General features: G+C 61.9%; 2 protein-coding genes across 6 annotated transcripts; one reads left to right on the top strand and one right to left on the bottom strand.

Moving 5' to 3' along the window:
- Nucleotides 1–651: 651 nt before the first annotated feature.
- LTK (leukocyte receptor tyrosine kinase) lies at nucleotides 652–9,258 on the top strand. 5 transcript variants are annotated; one of them, XM_002717779.5, is made up of 20 exons: nucleotides 668–909; nucleotides 1,391–1,534; nucleotides 1,638–1,809; nucleotides 2,206–2,356; nucleotides 2,494–2,640; nucleotides 2,856–3,012; nucleotides 3,088–3,270; nucleotides 4,869–4,967; nucleotides 5,314–5,466; nucleotides 5,776–5,871; nucleotides 6,390–6,585; nucleotides 6,788–6,878; nucleotides 7,292–7,356; nucleotides 7,517–7,646; nucleotides 7,737–7,834; nucleotides 7,986–8,078; nucleotides 8,180–8,281; nucleotides 8,380–8,514; nucleotides 8,588–8,678; nucleotides 8,768–9,258. In XM_002717779.5, exons 1-20 carry the CDS (start codon nucleotides 867–869, stop codon nucleotides 9,095–9,097), a joined length of 2,676 nt encoding a protein of 891 aa, XP_002717825.2. In that variant the 5' UTR covers nucleotides 668–866; the 3' UTR covers nucleotides 9,098–9,258. The 5 variants fall into 5 exon arrangements, 4 of the variants coding, with proteins under 4 accessions (XP_008267392.2, XP_017203611.2, XP_008267391.2 ...); XM_008269169.4 differs by having other exon boundaries at nucleotides 666–909; nucleotides 2,856–3,270; XR_007910448.2 differs by lacking the exon at nucleotides 8,380–8,514 and having other exon boundaries at nucleotides 652–909; nucleotides 2,856–3,270; nucleotides 8,180–8,379; nucleotides 8,768–8,801.
- An 89-nt stretch (nucleotides 9,259–9,347) lies between these two features.
- Nucleotides 9,348–18,231, bottom strand: ITPKA (inositol-trisphosphate 3-kinase A). Its single transcript, XM_051822501.2, has 7 exons — nucleotides 17,654–18,231; nucleotides 11,223–11,319; nucleotides 10,931–11,147; nucleotides 10,634–10,838; nucleotides 10,311–10,412; nucleotides 10,024–10,095; nucleotides 9,348–9,932 (listed from the first exon to the last, which is right to left on the bottom strand). Exons 1-7 carry the CDS (start codon nucleotides 18,137–18,139, stop codon nucleotides 9,729–9,731), a joined length of 1,383 nt encoding a protein of 460 aa, XP_051678461.1. The 5' UTR covers nucleotides 18,140–18,231; the 3' UTR covers nucleotides 9,348–9,728.
- Nucleotides 18,232–18,481: the final 250 nt, after the last annotated feature.

Raw genomic sequence — 18,481 nt, 5'->3', positions numbered from 1 at the left:
CCTCTCTCTTTGTGTGTATGTATATGTCTCACTCTGCCTTTCCAATAAATACATCTGAAAAACAAACATTGCTGAGTGCTGCCACAGAGGTTCGGGTTCAGTAGATCTGGGGTGAAAGTGGGGAATTTGCATTTCTAACAGGTTCTCAGGTGAAGCTGATTCCATTCTCCAGGACCAGCCATAGATGGAGGCCTTATGAAGTCAATTCTGTGACCTTGTAGAAGGCTTTCTACAGAGCACATCGGCACATGGGTATCAGAGTTTTGCAAAACCCAGTGTTCCATCTACACCCAGCAGTGCGGATGTACACTAAATCACTACCATAGTGGCTTTTTTTCAAGTGTGTTATATTAAGCACGGGCATCGGCCTTTGGTGGTGTTTTGGGCAAATGATTGAAGACAACACAGAAAGCCCTCCCAGCTGGGGGGTACCCGGTGGTTTACAGGGCGCCGACAGACACGGGTAAACACAGCGCCGGTGCCTTCTTAGGCGCGCTTTAGAGCGCTTGTCCAGCTCAACCACCTCCACCATCGAGGCGCACGCCGCGCTGCCGGTGTCCTGAGAAATCCCGAAGCCCCCGCAGGTGCCTGGGGTGAGGCTTGCGGCTTCCCCACGCGCCTGCCCCAGAGGGCGGTGCGCCTCCTCCCCGGCCCGCAGGAGCCCCTGGGCGGAGCCCCGCGACGCTCCTCCCGGAAGAGTGCGGACCTGGCTGCCCACAGGCCCCGCCCTTTCCTTCCTCGGCGTCCCGGGGTCTGAGGTGGGCGTGGCCAGGCGGCTTTAGGTACCCGGGCATCTCTGCGGCCGGACACTGGGGCCGCGGCTGAAGGACCAAGCCAGCAGCCCCCGCCCCGGCGAGGAACAGGTGATGGGCCGGTCGGGCCGGCTGCTGCTGTGGCTCGGCGCCGCGGGTAAGTGCCGTCTGGCAGTCCGGGGGCCGCTCAGGCCGGGGCGCCTTCCTGCTCCTGGGGATCGCGGTCGCCACACACCGGGTCCCGGTGGCTCCTCCAGAGGCCTGGAATCCTGGCGGCCCAAGCTCTCCGGTCTGTGCTCCTGGGGTGCGGGATCACGCATCTTGGGAAGGAGGGATAAACCCGGCGGTTTCAGCATCTCCCTGGGGCGGGCCGCAGTCCAAGCCCAGAAAAAGCAGGCAGCGCCTGCAGACCCACGGGTCATCACTGGCGACGGGCAGAGGTATCGGGCTCCGCGGGCCTGGCGGATGGAGCGGGGCTGCGCCGGCGTCCATGCTGGACATTGGGCATCGGCAGGGCGGGACTAGGGGTGTGGCCACGGGCAACCCGGGCGGGCTGTTGGGGGTTATCCCTCTTACCGCCTCCCCCATTACAATCCTACTCCCTATCCCAACACTGCTGTTTCCTTGTCACCTTCCAGGCGCCATTCTCTGCTCCAGCTCGGGGTCCCAAGCGCCTTCTCTGCCATCCTCACCACGGCCGCTGTCCATTCCCAGCGCCCAGGACCCAAAAGTCACCACCCGACCTGGCAGCTTGGAGCCACCCTTTCCCCTAAATCCCCTAGGTGAACTCGGGGCTCCTCTCTGCTCTTCTGCGCGCCATACCCAGACTCTCCCAGGCCGGGCCAGGGGCTCCGTGACCTCCTCCTCCCTTCCCGCTTCTCCCAGGCACCGAGGGGCCTTGGCTGTTCTCCACCTGCGGGGCCAGCGGCCGACGCGGCCCCACACAAACGCAGTGTGACGGGGCGTACGCGGGCAGCAGCGTGGCGGTGACGGTGGGCGCCGCGGGGCCGCTGCGAGGTGTGCAGCTGTGGCAACCGCCCGGCCCTGGGCAATACCTGTAAGTGCGGGTGCGGTGGGTGGGTGGTGACCCTCAGGCCCCAGATTGGGCAAGAAGGTCAAGCTCGGGCGACCTTGCGTTCTGAGGTCCTCCAAAGCGATGTCGGCCCAACCTGTGTGACCCCACCGCCTCTCCTTCCTAAGGAACCCGATCAGCCGGTACCGGGTCCCTAACCAGCCGCCGATGGCTTGAGTCTGCCCCGTCTCCATTAACTCCTGAAATAAACGTGAAATCGAAATCGTTGGTGTACAAACTTAGTCTTCCCAGCCCTTCAGAGTTGACTACATCCTCTCAATGGCCCCCAGATAAATCCTGGAGGTGCCCCGGGCTCCCACCTTTAGGCTAGACAGCGGGCGTGAGGACCCAGGCCGGAGCACTCAGAGTCGTGTCCCACAGGATCTCGGCTTACGGAGCCGCGGGCGGCAAAGGCGCCAAGAACCACCTGTCGCGGGCACACGGCGTCTTCGTCTCCGCCGTCTTCTCGCTGGGTCGCGGGGACCCACTTTACATCCTCGTGGGGCAGCAGGGAGAGGACGCCTGCCCCGGCGTAAGCGTCCCCGGCTCTGCTTACTCCTGGGCGGCTCGAATGCCCGGGGCGGGGGCCGGTGTGGGAATTGGGGTTGGGGGTCCTTCCCGAGGGGTGCGGACGCCAGCTCAGCCTGCCCCGATCCCTGGGGCCCGCAGGGGAGCCCGGAGAGCCGGCGCGTCTGCCTCGGAGAGTCCTGGGCGGCTGAAGAGCACGAAGCGACGGATGGGCCCGAAACGGTGCCTGGGTCGAGGCGCTGGGCCGGGGGCGGCGGGGGCGGCGGGGGCGCCACTTTCGTCTTCCAGGTAGGTGCCCCCGGCCTGGCCGCCCTCGCCCCGACTGCCCAAGGTTGAGTCCTGATCCTCTGCCCCAGTCGCGCACAGCCGCGCTCTGTCTGCTCCCGGAGGCCGCCCGCTCCCTGGCCCCAGCGGCGAGCCCTCCGTCCTCGTCGGAGCCCCGGGTCCTGGTCCTCCCTGGACGGCTGCGGGGCGCGCGCCTGAATGCGCGGCTGGCCCCACAGATGCGCGAGGGCGAGCTGGAGCCGCTGCTAGTGGCTGCCGGAGGCGGTGGTCGGGCCTACCTGAGGCGGCGGGACGGAGGCCGGACTCAGGCCGCCCCCGAGAAACTGGAGAACCGCTCAGCAGCGCCCGGGAGCGGCGGGAGAGGCGGGGCGGCAGGTGAGGGCGCGCGGCCGCGGGCAGGCGGGCGTGCACCGCATCCCCGCTGCCGGCCACCCTGCTGTTCCTCCGCAGGTGGAGGCGGCGGCTGGACTTCGCGGGCCCCCTCGCCGCAGGCGGGCCGCTCGCTGCGGGAGGGGGCCGAGGGCGGCCAGGGCTGCGCCGAAGCCTGGGCTGCCCTTGGCTGGGCCGCGGCCGGCGGCTTCGGGGGCGGCGGAGGGGCCTGCACCGCGGGAGGAGGCGGCGGCGGCTACCAGGGTAGGTGCACCGCTGGGGAGGCCGCTGGGCAGCCCCAAGGAGGGAAGCGTGGTTCGACCCTCAGAACAGGTCTGTTCCTCCCGGAAGCGAACTGAGTAGGAGCTTTTCAGATGGCAGATGCCACTAGCAAACAGGACTCCCTGGGTTTTCGTTTAAATTCATGACCTTTTGCATCTCAACAAATTCCCTGCTCGTTCCGCAGCCAAAGCTGGCCGTTAGCGAGCCGAGCAGGGAGGCAGACAGGCAGGGATGGTTTAGGTCAGTGCTCAGCTGTAAAATGGGAGAGGCCCAGCCTCCACATTCCATTCCTGTGAGGAGGTGGATGACGGGGAAAGTGTTTATGGAAGCAGAGCCCAGGCCAGGCGGTTTCCAGACTCTGGAGGGCATCGGAATCAGCCAGGGTGCTGCGAACAGCAAAGATCACAGGGATTCCTCCCTGGAGTTTCTGAGTTGGAGAGGGACCGAGAATTTGCATTTCTTTTTGAAAAGAATCAATGCCTTCATTTTGAAATGACAAAAATTGCATATACTTATTATGTACATGCTGTTCCGTGGCTAAGTCAAACCACTCAGCGTAGGCCCCACCTCTCATAATTATATTTTGTGGTGAGAACACTTAAAATCTACTCTTGCGGGCCGGTGCCATGGCTCACTTGGCTAATCCTCCTCCTGCGGCGCCGGCACCCCGGGTTCTAGTCCCAGTTGGGGCACCGGGTTCTAGTCCCAGTTGCTCCTCTTCCAGTCCAGCTCTCTGCTGTTTTCCGGGAGGGCAGAGGAGGATGGCCCAAGTGCTTGGGCGCCTGCACCCGCATGAGAGACCGGGAGGAAGTACCCAGCTCCTGGCTTCGGATCCAAGCAGCAGCAGCCCTAGCAGCCATTAGGGGAGTGAACCAGTGGAAGGAAGACCTTCCTCTCTGTCTCTCTCTCACTGTCTGTAACTCTCTCTCTCTCTCTCTCTCTCTCTCTCTGTCTAACTCTACCTGGCAAAAAAATAAAAAATCTACTCTTGCGACAGTTTTCAAGAATACCTTGTTACCTGGAGTCTCCATGTCACACCATAGCAGCTCTCTTGGAACTTATGGCCTCCATCTGACTGAATGGTGGATCCTTAGAACATATTCCAAAACATCCAGGGTTTGGGAACCACTGGTGTTAAGGAAATAAGACTAAAGAATTTGAAAGTCACTTTCCTTGTATGCGAGAGCCAGTGCCTCTGCCTGGGTGTGCTGTCCATAAAAGTTGTACCTTCTCACAGAAATGGCATGTGTAGGTAGGGCCTCTCCTATGTTATAGCTGAGGACTTGGGACTCACGGGCTCGGACAAGCAGATGTCACAGCCAGCCTGAGCCAGGCCTACCTGGTCAGCTGATCCCTGCCTCCCCACCCCTCTAGTCCTGCAGCTCCTACTGCAGACAGGGAGCATCTAGATTGCAATGCTAGTGCAGAAAGGGCCACATGGGGCTGCCTCTGGGGGACTCTAGCTTCCCAGCTGTGAGACAGCTGTGCACATGCACACGCGTGCACACACACACACACCCATCTCCCCCTCCCCCACTTCTCCTTGTATAGTGAAACCCTCCATCACTCTCAACCCGCAGGGGGTGATGCTTCTGAGACTGACACACTCTGGGCTGATGGGGAAGATGGGGTGTCCTTCATACACCCCAGCAGTGAGCTCTACCTGCAGCCTCTGGCAGGTATTGGCCCCGATTCCCCATCTCTCCATCCCTGAGCCCACTCCCCTGAGATACTGACTTCGCACTGTGACCCACGCAGTTCTAACATTTGCCAGTGGTGCTGCCGGTAGGAGGCGTTCTGGGGAGCTTGGCAAGTGTGCTGCTGCTATATAAAGTCTCCTCAAATACCTGGCAGCTCAAGGTTGGCGGAAGAGAAAGTGTGCAGGCCTGACAGAAGTCCCCCAGGCCCTTCTACCAGCCTTGTATGCTCGCCGCTGCTCCTTGCTCTAAAATCCCAGGCCAGACCAATTCCCCATGTGGCCGGAAACATGTGTGTCCTCACCCCACCACGCTCTTCCACCCACAGTCATGGAGAGTCACGGCGAAGTGGAGATCCGAAGGCACCTCAACTGCAGCCATTGCCCTCTGAAAGACTGCCAGTGGCAGGCAGCGCTCCAGTCGCCCCAGTGCTTATGCCCAGAGGGCATGGAGCTCTCTGTGGACAACATCACCTGCATGGGTATGTCCCACCTTTCCCAAGGCTGGCCTCCTGAGCAGTAGGGCACCAGGAAGCGTGGCCTGGGGGCCTGCAGTGAGCCAAGCCCTGGGCTGGGGGCAGGGCGGAGGGCTGGGGATGGAGCAAGACATGCTCTTCCTTCAAGGAGCCTGCAGTCCAGAGGGGGAGGCCCGGATGTGCATCTCAGAGTGCCAGCCGCTGTGGGAGGCACAAAGTGTTCTAGGGGCCTGCAGGAGGGAGAAGCTAACTGAGGGAAGTGTCAGGGAAAGTGGAAGCTTGAGCTAAGTCTGAGGTATCTCTCTTCCTCCCCAGACCTGCCAGCGCCCCCCGGCCCTCTGGTTCTGATGGTGGCTGTGATGGCGACCTTGACACTGAGCCTCCTTATGGTGTGTGGGATCCTCATTCTGGGTATGGAGCTTCTAGCAGCAGAGCTGATTCCAGGCGTCCCCTGAACTGCCATGGGCTTCCGTGGGCTGGGGGACTTCCTACTGGGGCAGGCACTGTGGTGCAGCAGGTTAAGACACCACTCGGGACCTCTGCATCCCCTGTGGGAGTGCCTGGTGGGTCCCAGCTACTAAGCATCCTGGGAGGAAGCAGGTGGCCCACCTGGGAGACCCAGGCCGAATGCCAGGCTCCTGGTTCAGCCTGGCCCAGCCCCAGCTTATTGTGGGCATTTGGGGAGCAAGAAGATCTCTCTTTATCACTTTGCCTTTCAAACACATAAAGTCCATTTAGAAAAGACCCTCTCGTGCCCCTCAGAGGAGCTGTGGTGGACTCCTCCGGGCTTCTAGGAGTAGAAGTGGCGGTGGAGCCTGGGGAGCACATTCACCTTCATGGGCAGGGGGTGGCAGGTGTCCTGGGCAGGGGGAGGCAGGGTGGGCCTGACGAGCAGGTAGAGGGTGTGTCATTGTTCTTCCTGTCCCCAGTGAACCAGAAGAAGTGGCAGGGCCTTTGGGGGACGAGGCTGCCAGGCCCTGAGCTCGAGCTGAGCAAGCTCCGAACGTCTGCCATCAGGACAGCCCCCAATCCCTATTATTGTCAAGTGGGGCAGGGCCCGGCACAGTCCTGGCCTCTGCCCCCAGGGCTCACTGAGATTTCCCCAGCCAACGTCACCCTGCTCAGGTGAGACCACCACCTCCTCATGGGAACCTCTGCACTCTGAATCACCCCACTCTGCTGCCTGCTGCGCTGACTTATAGACCCCCAGAGAGCATCTGGCCCCAACCCCCTTCAGCTGGGCAGAGGAGGGAGCAAGGGAGATCAAGGGACAAAGGGTGCCCAGACCCTCTAGGACCCTTCTCCAGGCCATCCTGTCTTCCTGCAGGGCTCTGGGCCATGGCGCCTTTGGGGAGGTATATGAGGGACTGGTCATTGGTCTTCCTGGGGACTCCAGCCCCCTGCAGGTGGCTATCAAGGTAAGGGGGAGGGTAAGGAGGCAGATGCAGAGCCTATGTCAGGATGCTTGCACCCCATTATCAGTGCCTGGCTTCTACACACACCTCCGGCTCTGGATCCCAGCTTCCTGCTGATGTGCAGAAGGTGATGGCTCAAGTAACTGGGACCCTGCTTTGGCTCCAACCTGAAGCTATTGCTGGCATTTGGAGGCAGGGCGGCGGGTGGGGGTGAGAAGGATGGGAGTTCTTTGTGTCCCTCTGCCTCCAAGATTTATTTTATTTGTCTGTTCTAAAAAGCTGGGTGATACTTCTGGTGGGGGGTGGGCGAGCAGGGCACCGTGGCGGGAAGGAAGCACAGCACAGTTGCTGGAGCCAGTGTTGAGCCGCCTTCCTGGAGAGTGCAGGGAGCCCAGGAACTGTGTCCTCCTCCACAGACGCTGCCCGAGCTGTGCTCGCGCCAGGATGAGCTGGATTTCCTCATGGAGGCGCTCATCATCAGGTGCACCAGGGGGCGGGCGGAAAGCATGGGGGATGGCGGAGCCTCTCCCGCCACGCTGGGGCTGAGAGGCTGGGGGTACTGAGGGCCTTTGCAGCTTTGTGGCGTCTACAGTGCGGTTTGTCTCCCTGCTGGTGCTGCGGTGTGCACACGCCCCATGCAGCAAGTTCAGCCATCGGAACATCGTGCGGTGTGTGGGGCTCAGCCTGCGGGCTGCCCCTCGCCTCATTCTGCTGGAGCTGATGTCTGGTGGGGACATGAAGAGTTTTCTGAGGCACAGCCGGCCACACCTGGTGAGACCCTTCTCCAGGCTCCCCAGGCCCCTCTGAAGACCCTGTCCCCGTGTCCTAAGACAGGACTGATGCAGCCTCTGCCCCTCCCAGGGTCAGCCGTCACCTCTGGTCATGCAAGACCTGCTGCAGCTGGCTCAGGACATAGCCCAGGGCTGCCACTACTTGGAGGAAAATCATTTCATCCACAGGTTGGGAGCAATCCTGGCCTGGGAAACCCCAGCTCAACTCCCTTCCCTACAGATTTTAAACGAAATACATCAGGAAGGGCCACAGCTCCACAGCTCCTGACTGTGGGCAGCGACTTTTCCTTTTTTTTTTTTTTTTGGCTCGGCTTTGCAGGGACATTGCTGCCCGTAACTGCCTGCTGAGCTGCACTGGGCCCAGCCGAGTGGCCAAGATTGGGGACTTCGGGATGGCAAGAGACATCTACCGGTGTGGGCCTTGGGAAGAGGGGAAGGCTGCTGCTCCCAGGGGGTTTACAGTCACCTTGGTGGTATCTGAAGAGCTCATCGCCACCCTCCTCCCTTCTGTAGGGCCAGCTATTACCGCAAGGGGGGCCGGGCCTTGCTGCCCGTCAAGTGGATGCCCCCAGAGGCCTTCTTGGAGGGCATCTTCACACCCAAGACAGACTCCTGGTGATCACACACCGCCCCCGCCCTGGGCTGCCTCCTATGGGGGGTGGGACTCCGTCTGCTGCGCTTCACTCATTTCTGCCCCCTCACTTGTGACGCAGGTCTTTTGGGGTGCTGCTCTGGGAGATCTTCTCCCTGGGGTACATGCCCTACCCTGGGCGCACCAACCAGGAGGTGCTGGACTTCGTTGTGGCGGGGGGCCGGATGGACCCTCCCAGGGGCTGTCCGGGGCCTGTGTGAGTCGAGAGCACTGCCCGGGTGGGACGTCCTCCCCACCATGAGTGGGCACCAACTCCAGCCTCTCTTCAGGTACCGCATCATGACCCAGTGTTGGCAGCACCAGCCTGAGCTGCGCCCCTGCTTCGCCAGCATCCTGGAGCGGCTCCAGTACTGCACTCAGGTGCCCCTACCCCGCGCCAGCCTGCTCCTGGGGGTTAGGACAGAAGCTGGAAAGCAGCTCTCTGACCCCTACACTTCCCCTCATCACAGGACCCTGATGTGCTGAATGCAGCCCTGCCGGTGGAGCTGGGGCCCCCCCTGGAGGAGGAAGGGGCGTCCGGGCTGGGAAACCGGGCTTTGGAGGGCCTCAGAGCCCTCCAACCCCAGGAACTGAGTCCAGAGAACATGAAGAGCTGGGGAGGGAACGCTCTTGGCCCCTGGTTGTCTTCTGGCCTCAAGCCCCTCAAATCCAGGGGCCTCCACCCGCAGAACCTCTGGAACCCTACCTACGGCTCCTGGGCCCCACGGGGCTGTGAGGGTGGTGACTCGGGCACTGACCACAGCAACGGCTCCTCCTCACACTCCTTCCCGGCCTTCTAGGCACCAGGCGGCCGGTTCCCCAGTAGCTTCTGTCCCCTGCAGCCTGTGCTGCATGCCGGGGCCTGCCGCAGGACCGCTGGGGGAGAGCTTAGCCACTCCTGGCCGGGGCCCCCATGCCTCATCACCCCTGCAGATGCTTCTAATAAAAAGCCCTTCTCGAATCCCCCAGTGATCTGAGTGGATGAGGGACACCTGGGCTTAGGGGCACGTCCACCAGGAAGGGAGGTGGATGAGACCGGAGTCCAGGAGCTGGGGCTTTGCCTTTTATTGGGAGGGGGAGTCCATTGTAGTGTGAGAGGTTCCACCAGGAGGTCTAGGGCTGGGAAGTCAAAGTCATGATCTGGCCGCTCTGGACAGGCGCAGCACCTCCTCTGGAGGCCTGGGCTGAGGAAGCCCTCTACCCCCTCTCCTCAGGGAAATTAGTGTCATTCTGTGGGAACGCAGGGGCTTTTGGGGCACCCCCCTCCCGCTGGCAATGCGCCCCTTACTGGTTGACACCTGGTCCTGCAGGACCCTGTGAACTGCCCTGCACCGCAGGGGTCCAGTCTCTGGCCAGCATGCATGGTGAGGACACAGCCGCAGGTCCATGTCTGTCTCAGCGGCTGGCCCATGCGGGGACAAGGACCCAGCCTCATCTCTCGGCCAGGCTGGCCAGGATGCTAATGAGATTGTCCAGCCCCAGCAAGTAGCCGTCCTCACGGTTGCCCTCCTCCCAGGGCAGCCTGTGGTCCAGGATCTGGCCGTCAGGGAGGGGTGTGGTCTTGCCAAAGTCGATGAGCCACACACCGGCGCGATGGCAGTGGTCGTGGACAAAGAGGAGCGAGCTGCCAATCACCTGCGAGTACCGTACAGTCCATCAGGCTACGCCCCTCCTCCGAAAGCCCCCTATTCTGTGATCCCGGGCTTGGGGTCCGCCCACCGCTTACCTCATGCCTCCTAAAGAACTCGGAGACCTCCAGGGTGTCCCGGATCTGCTGCAGGCGGTTCAGATACCTCCTCTGCAGAGGGGAAGAGAGAATGAGCTCCTGCTGGCATGAAGTGTGTTTTTGCCTTAGCAAATACATTGGTAGGAAGACACACTCCCTCGCACCCCCGAAAGGAAAGGAAGGAATGGAGGACACAAGGACACGCCACAACTCGGGCCAGGGCTCTAGGCCACAGGACCAGGGGCAAGGCTCCCCAACACCTCTGGGCTCTGGGACCCCCTGCTCACCAGCACTTCCGCATCTCCTTGCACAAACTCCTCGAAGACGCGAATCACCTGCTCCCGGCTTCGAGTAGTCTTGAAGTCGGTGCTGCAGGAGCCATCCGCTTTCTGCAGGAGGCGGGACAGGAAGTGTCAGGGGAGCCCAGGTCCCCTGGGGAGAAGGACCCCGCAAGGGCAGCGGTACTTCCTGGGGCCGTGGCTGCTGGGGTCGGCGACACGGCCGCCCGGGGGGCGCCCCCTTGGTAGAGGTGGTGGGCTGTGCGCGAACGGGAAGGGTAGGGCGCGGAGGCGGGGTGCTGGGGTGGGGGCCGAGGAAGGGCCGGGCCCACCTTGATGCCCTCGATACGGAAGCCCAGCGTGGTGCTGGAGCTGATGCCCTCCCGCCACTGCATGTAGCGCGGCTTGGTGACGGCGCGCTGCGCGTGCTCCTCCTCGGTGGGCGCCGCAGGGTCCACGGCCAGCATCTTCTTGTACATGTCCTTGCGCAGCTTGGGCCGCTCGCGGGCCTTGGTCAGCTCCTCCTCCAGGTACGTCCTGTGTGGGGGGCGCGCACAGGGACCCCGTGGAGGGTTCGTCCCAGGCCGTGCCCCCACTCGGCGGCGCCCGGCGCTCCAGGGCTCGCCTACCTGACGCCCATCTTGCAGTCCAGCACGCAGGGCCCGTCGAAGCCGTCCAGCAGGTCCTGCAGCTGCAGGTAGCTTTCACCGTCGCGCTCCACCACGCCGTGGAAGGCGGGCACGCAGCCGCGCAGCGCGTCGGCCATCAGCCGCGCCAGGCAGGAGCGCTCGGGCTCGGAGCTGCGCTTCAGGATCAGACCGCTGGTGCCGGCCGCCTTGAAGCTCCCTGAGGGGCCGCGCAGTTAGCGCTGCTCGGCCCCTTCCCGTCCCGGACGCCCCGCCCTCGCGCCGCCAGGCTCACCCGTGTGTCCCGCCAGCTGCACCCAGGCGTAGCGCTTCTTGAACGGGCTCATGACGGGCAGGTTCACCATGGTTCGGATCTTCTGCCAGTGGCTTTTCTGAAAGCGACACGGCGCAGACCGCGGGTCGGCGTGGCGGCGACGCACGCGCCCTCGCCCCTGCGAACCGGGTCCCGCCCCGCCCCTGGCCCACCGGAAGCGGCTGGGGCCGCAGGGGGCCTGCGTTTGTTCAGTCGCCCGTCTACACTGGGAGGGAGACGGGCGCCGCCGACGTGCCCTGGCCTGGGCGTCAGAAGGTTTAAGCTTATACCTGAGCTTTCCATGAGCAGAGGCGGCGCTGTGGCAGCGAGGGCTAAGCCACTGTTTCCCACGCCGGCACCCTGTACTGGAGCGCCGGTTCCAGCTCTCTGCTAAGGCATCCCGGGAGGGAGGCGGCCAATAATGGCCCAAGTGCCTGGGCCCCTGCCACCCACGTGAGAGACCTGCTCCTGGCTCCTGGCTTGGGCCTGGCCCAGGCCTGGTTGTTGTGGGCATCTGAGGAGTAGACCAGCGGATGAAGATCTGTCTTTTACTCTCCGCCTTTCAAATAAATACTAAACTTTTTTTTTTCTCTAAAGGCATGGGCACATTACTAAACTGCTTTGTAGAGGTTTTCAACCTTTTCTGAACGTTGGAGTTGCCTGGGGTCACCCTTGTTTAAAACTGCAGACTCTCAGGGGAATTATGAGTAGGTCTAGGGTGGGGCTAAAACTTTGCATGCTGCTAATACCTCGGAAGATTCTGAGGGCTGAGAAACTAGCTTGTGTGTGTTGATTTCCTCATCCATTCAGTGGGGAAAAACCACCTCAGTGGGCTGTGGTGAGGGGTGTGGGAGGTCCACCTCTCTTGGCAGGAGGCAGAAGCCAGGCAGATGGCTTCATGCCCCACCACTTAGGGCCTCAGCCCCTCTTAGGGACACGGGCGGGAGGCCAGCCCTGCAGCAGCTGGAGAGATGCCCTTGCCACCCCTCACTGGCTGGCCAAGCCCAGGGCATCCTAGCTTCCGGTCTGAACCCCAGGGCTTGTCATGTTGGACAGAACCCAGAGGGAAATGTAGGGGTTTGGGTTTTTGTTTGTGTTTGGTGTACTCCTTGTCTCAGGACTCTTGCTTCTGTCACCAGTCCTGAAAGAGCTCACCCTCTGAACCTTCCACTTCCCCCAACCCCCAAATCTCTGCAGTCGACTCTTTAACATGCACAGGTTTGCTCATCTGAAGTGTGTCTGCTGCTTCCGCCTGGGGTGTGTGTGCGTCTTTGTGCAGTGTGTCTGTGCAGGACTGGAACCCAGGAACCAGCCACTCTGACCCTCTGAGGGAGTTCTTTTTTTGTTTCTTAAAAAATATTTATTTATTTATTTGAAAGTCAGTTACACAAGGAGAAAAGGAGAAGCAGAGAGAGACAGAGACGGAGAGACAGAGAGAGAGAGAGGTCTTCCATCTGCTAGTTCACTCCCCAATTGACCGCAATGGCCAGAACTGCGCTGATCCAAAGCCAGGAGCCAGGAGCTTCTTCTGGGTCTCCCACGTGGGTGCAGGGGCCCAAGGACTTGGGCCATCTTCTACTGCTTTCCCAGGCCATAGCAGAGAGCTGAATTGGAAGTGGAGCAGCTGGGACTTGAACCAGTGCCCACATGGGATGCAGGCACTGCAGGTGTGGGCTTTACCTGCTATGCCACAGCACCGGCCCCCTGAGGGAGTTCTAAGTAGGAGAACTGAGGGGTGGACTAAGTAGGGGAAGTGCTAATGACCACAGAGTCCTGACCCGTAGGGAGCAGGTGGGACTGGTGGCAGCACATGGGTGGGGAATCAGCAGTGAGCTCTAGTCCTGGCTCTTGTCACTTTCTCACTCAGTGAGCCCTAGCAGATACTGCCATCTGTGTGGGCCTGTTTGCTCTGGGAGGACATAGCTGCTGCCGTCACACGAGCCAGCACGTACTGCCTGCCTACTGCATGCCAGGCACTCTCCCATCAGACGCCCTGCTCCTGCTTTCCTGCTGAAGTCCCTGCACGGCACACTAGGGCGTGATCACATGTCCAATCCCCGGGGATCTGGGGGTGTCGCCAGAAGCGGCCCACTAGAAGCATGACATCGCTTTCAAAACTCCTTTTTAAAAGCTTTAAATACATACAAGGTTTGCATTTTGCTGCATAATAAATCCAAGTTTTATTATAAAACTCCCCACCTCCAAATCCTCAAGTAAAATTCCAGGAAGATGATGTATGCTCCATGTATATTCAGCAACTCGTCTCAGACCCCGTCTCCCACACTCGGTTTGGGAATCATGCTAATGAGGCACATGCCCAGCAAGCGCTCCAGGTGGTATTATTATCCCCACTCTACAGAAGGAAATCAAGGCTCGGGGGAGTTAGCATCTCTCCCTGATGCCCTAGACAGAGCCCCCCACCAGCTCGGCTTTTTCCCCAGATCCCAATTGTTCCAGGAGCTTCCACAGTTCATGCTACCACCCTGCCTCCCCGTGGGACTCAGATGACACAGGCCCTGAGAAAGGGCCCTGCCATTGGCTTTGCAGGATTTGCAGCCCTAAGGAGTGTTTTGCTGTCTGGGGAAACACCAGGCACTGCAGGGGAACCCATCTCCGCCGCCTGGACAGCTTGGCCTTCATTCAAAGGGCTAAGTCTCATAGAGTTTCAGGCAGCTGTAGGCTGCTCACAGAATTTGGGGAAGAGTGGGATCAGAATGGACTTAGTGGGAGGATACATGGATATATGTAGCCACACCAGTTGAAGGGAGAACTACCTTTGGGTTAGATAGGGTGAGGGGACTGTCTTTCCCTCTGGGATCCCTCAGGGAACAGGGCAGGGGGGTGGGTGGGGCCTTGTGAAGGGTTTGAAGCCTCGCACTTCTACTTGACTGATGTATGACAACAGCAGCAACTTGTTCTCAAGCTGAGGTAAAGGGGGGCCAGCACCTATTCTTCCCACCCCAGCTTTGTGAGTTTCACATGGGCTAAGAGAAGCATGACTGACTAAGCCTGGCTCCAGCCTTGCAGGTTACAAAGTACTTCCATGCCCAGTCTCTCATCTAAGCCCTTCCACCACCACTTGAGGTTGCTAGGACAGGATTTAGCTCCCCTCTCAGTAAGGGATGTGGTCAAGTATGGACACAGTGGATGCAAATGCCATGGGACTCCACCCTTCCATTTTAGGGAAATAGCTCCCCCAGGAATAAGGCAGTTAAAAACCAGTGTGTCCAAAAGGCTCCTGGAGATCCATTCCTGGGTGGACGGGTGGGTGGGGATTTGGGCACATGAACAACAGTAGGGAAGATCTTTCTGAGCAAATGAGACTTGTAAGTATGGACATTGGAAAGCAGGTTGATGCTGCGTTGCAGATTCATGACACTACAATTGAAAGCCAGTTGTGGGGCTGGTGCTGTGGCGTAGCGGGCATCCCATATGGGTGTCTGGTTTGAGTCCCAGCTGCTCCACTTCCAATCGAGCTCTCTACTATGGCCTGGGAAAGCAGAAGATGGCCCAAGTCCTTGGGCCCCTGCACCCTCTGGCTTTGGATCGGCCCAGCTCTAGCTGTTGCAGCCACTTAAGGGGGTTGAACCAGTGGATGGAAGACCTCTCTGTCTCTCTGCCTCTGCCTCTCTGTAACTCTGCCTTTCAAATAAATAAACATTTTTTAAAAACTGAAAAATTAAAAAAAAAAAAAAGAAAGCCAGTTGCCAAGAGGGCGAGACCCCCACTCTCTGGCCCAGGCTCTTCCTCCTACCCCCACCCCACCACCCCACCCCCGCTCCATGGAAGTGCCCTCCCTGAGAAATCAGAGCACAGCCAGAGGTCACCAGAGCATCTCATTCCTCATCCTAGGGCTAAGCAGGGAGCATCTCTTCCTGGGCAGGGCCTTGAGGACACCTGCTCCTTGTGTCGCAGCAGACACCCAGTGTCTCTCCAGCCAGAACAGACTTGATTCTCACCCTGCTCCCTTCCCCACTCATCAGTCCCCAGCTGGAACTCTCTGCCATCCCAACACCCTCCCCATGTCCCAGTTGCCCTATCAAACTAGCACTCCCTATGGTGGTGGTGAGTGCAGTTTAAATTTATAAAATGATTTGCACAAAGGTATAAGTGACCCACGACTTCACCTTCCCATGGGCATTTGCTTTTTAAAAAGGAAGTCTGTTAACCTAAATTCTGCTCTATAATTAGTGGAAAGTGATGTGTGGGAGTTCTGAGTCCAGGAGGGGATGGCATCCAGGTCTCCTTACCTAGCCTGGAGAGAAGAACACCAGGTGACCAGGAACCAAGCACCCTCTCTCTGGCTCCAGCGGCCAGCCAGGATTGTTTAAGGACGTGGGGGCGGTCTAGGAACAGCTTACAGACGGCCGCCCTTGGGGGTGGCCTCCAGCCTCCCTGTGTTTCCCTGCCTGTGACTTTTCTTCTACCCGAGGAAGGCCCCTGGACGGCGGGAAGCTGCCCAATGACAACTGTCTGCTCTGTGCAGGCTGTGCGGAGCTCCTAGGAGGCAAAGGGGAGGAATGCATGCGCTGGGCGGAGGCAAGTAGAGCCTTCCCAGGCTTCAGTCCGCCCAGGTCCGAGTGGAAAGGGCCGGCAAGCCAGGAGCCCCGGCCAGCGGACGCAGTACCCTCCCGGCAGGTGCATCCTTCGCACACAGTCGGCCGGACCCGCTCTGCTTCCTGCCTGGGGAAGCCCTAAAAGGCTGCCAGGGCGAGCGCGCTGTGCCGCTCTGGGACCGGCTGTGAGGCAAAGTCCGCTCCGGGCCGTTCCACGCGGGCGCAGGCAACCTCTGTCAACACCCCCGGCTTATCTGCCGCCTCCGTGGCTGTTTGCCTTCGGGGAGGCCCCGGCGGCCTGGGGGTTGGGAAGGCCTGGAAGACGCAGCCTTGGAGCTGGAAGGGCCCTTCGCGGCCATCTGCACCCTCTCACGGCCGCGCCAGGAGACCGCCAGTCCCGAGACGCGCAAGGACACGGCCGCGGCTCCTCCGCATAGTCTTGACCCCAGCCGGGGTTGTCTGCGCGCACTCCGCCTCGGGCTGCAGGACCTCCTGCTCGCTCAGTCCCTCCCCCTCGGCGCCTCGCCGGGCCCCTGAGAGCGGAAGAGGCCAGCGGGGCGTGCCCGCGTCCTGGGCGCCCCAACTGGTCGCGCCCTTTCGGCCGCGCCGGCTCTCAGGTGTGGCAGCTTTGAGCGACGGAGCGCCCACTTCTGTTCAGGTTTTTCCAACCTAGATGGGGTGGGAGGGGTCTTCCCACTGCCGCCCCCCCCCCCCCCGTCTCAGGTCTTAGAACCCCTCGGCCGCGGCCGCCCGGGGAACAGGGGCCAAGGTTACCTCAGGAACGACCACGAGCCGGGGGTACCCTTGAGGGTCGGCGGAGGAGAAAGGGACGCGGCAGGCTCGTGACTGAGCCCCCGCACCGCGCACCTGGCGGCGGGGGATGTCCCCGCTCCACGGGGCTTTGCGTTTTTTTCTCTCGTGTCATCTACAACCCCGCACCGCCCTCCGGGTATTGTAAGTCTCTGGGGTGGAGGTGGGGATGGGGGCACCGCTAAGCCTCGGAGCTCCCGCCAGGCGTTACGGGGCCTCCTCCGCCTCCTCCAAGCCGTGGACAGGCGCGGAGACCCCAGAGGCCGAAGGCGCCCCTCACCTCTCGCTGGGCTGCAGCGACACTTGTGTAACTTGGGTCTAACTCCTTCGCGCTGACCGCGGGCAGTTATTTAAAGTATCTGGCCGTGGTTAAAACCCGGTGGCAAGGCGGCACGCCCCACAAGGGGAGAAGGCAGAGAATGACTTCTTCATCGAACCCTGGCCCCAGAATATCCAGGCAGAGAGGAACAGGGTAGCCCCGCCCCCTTTTTGGCCTCAGTTTACCTCCCCCCAGGCCAAGCTTAGGAGCTGGAAGCCGGGGAGACCCAGGTGCGCGTTGGGCGGGCTCCATTCGGCTCCTTGCCGGAGCTCCCAGCCCCGCGCCCCGCCCGCCCCTGCGTCCAGGCCGCGTGCGGGCGCCGGGAGCAGACGGCAGCAGCTCTCGAGCCGAGCCTGGAGCGCCGCTCCACTCCCACTCAGGAGAGGGAAACCGTGGCAACGGCGGGGGTGGGGCCGCGGCACCGGAGAGGGGGCGGGCGGGCGGGACACGGTCGCTCGCCTCCCTCTCCCCGAGGGCTCCCGGGGCGAGGGGAAGGAGCCTCCGATCCCTCCAGCCCTCCCTCCTGACCGGCAGGAACGCCCCTCACTCCGTAGCGGGTGGCTGGCTCCTCGCGCTCCCCCGGACGCCCCGGGGCCCCGCCGCGATCCTGCAGAGCTGGAGTGAAAACTGCCAAAGCAGGGGGTCGGCTCGCCCGACCTCCGCAGTGCCAACGGCCCTCGGCTAGCCCGGGCTCTGTCCCCGCGCCGGCCCGCCTCCGCGCCCCGTACCTGACCCACGTCCTCGCTCGCTTCCAGCTGCACGTTACCGCGGCTCCGGCTTTCACTGTCGCTCAACAGATCGTCCTCCGAGTCCTCGAGTAGCGATGAGGAGCCGGTGGAGGAGAGCGACGAAGTGGACAGGCGGCGTGGCTGCTGCAGGTGTGAGCCCCCAGCCGGGAGGCAGTCACCCTCCGGCTCCGGGGGCCCAGGGCTGGCCTGGGGTACATCCGGCTCCTCAGCTGTCACTGTCAGCTGCGGGATCACCGGGGCAGGGGGAGCCCGCGGGAGCCCGTTCGGCACCTGTCCCCCACGCCGCTTGGCCGCGCGGGCCCGGGGATCCCCTGCGGCGGCGGCGGCGGCGACCGCGGCACAGCGCGCTTCGAAGAGCAGGCGCAGCTCTCCGACGCTCCGGCGCGGGGCCCTCTCCAGCCCGGGGCTGCAGGACCCCGCGCCCCCCGGCCGCGCCATGCCCGTCGGGCCCCCGGGCAGGGTCATTTCTCGGCACCGGCGCAGCAGCCGAGCCCACCAGCCCGCGGCGCGGCGGGGACTCTAGACGCTCAGCGCCCGGGGCTTGGGACTGCCCCGGGGCGGAGCCTGCGCGCCGCCGGCCCGGGCCCCGCCTCGGCCGCGCCCCCCGCCCACTCCTTTCGCTTTCAGAGAAAGCGCGGGCCTCCTAGGGCCCTTGCCGGACAAGGAAGGCTCTCGGTTGTTGCCCTGGTGGCTGGGAAGACTTGGCTCGGAAGGCGCAAAACCCAGGTTTGGCCCTGGCGGCCTCTCCCGGCTTACATTCGAAGTTGGCGGAGGTGCCGCTGCGCCCATGGGCCTTGCTGCCGTGCC

The sequence above is a fragment of the Oryctolagus cuniculus genome, chromosome 12 (assembly GCF_964237555.1).
Source record: "Oryctolagus cuniculus chromosome 12, mOryCun1.1, whole genome shotgun sequence".
In the NCBI taxonomy this organism is placed as follows: domain Eukaryota; kingdom Metazoa; phylum Chordata; class Mammalia; order Lagomorpha; family Leporidae; genus Oryctolagus; species Oryctolagus cuniculus.
This window is presented reverse-complemented; position numbering and strand designations above follow the sequence as displayed.

Coding starts and splice junctions, on each gene's coding strand:
- ITPKA (XM_051822501.2), bottom strand. CDS start 18,139: ATGACCCTGCCCGGGGGCCCGACGGGCATGGCGCGGCCGGGGGGCGCG. Junction 10,413..10,633: donor TCCGTATCGAGGGCATCAAG/GTGGGCCCGGCC, acceptor CGCCTCCTGCAG/AAAGCGGATGGCTCCTGCAG. Junction 9,933..10,023: donor AGTTCTTTAGGAGGCATGAG/GTAAGCGGTGGG, acceptor CGGTACTCGCAG/GTGATTGGCAGCTCGCTCCT.
- LTK (XM_008269169.4), top strand. CDS start 867: ATGGGCCGGTCGGGCCGGCTGCTGCTGTGGCTCGGCGCCGCGG. Junction 1,810..2,205: donor CCCGGCCCTGGGCAATACCT/GTAAGTGCGGGT, acceptor CGTGTCCCACAG/GATCTCGGCTTACGGAGCCG. Junction 8,515..8,587: donor AGGGGCTGTCCGGGGCCTGT/GTGAGTCGAGAG, acceptor GCCTCTCTTCAG/GTACCGCATCATGACCCAGT.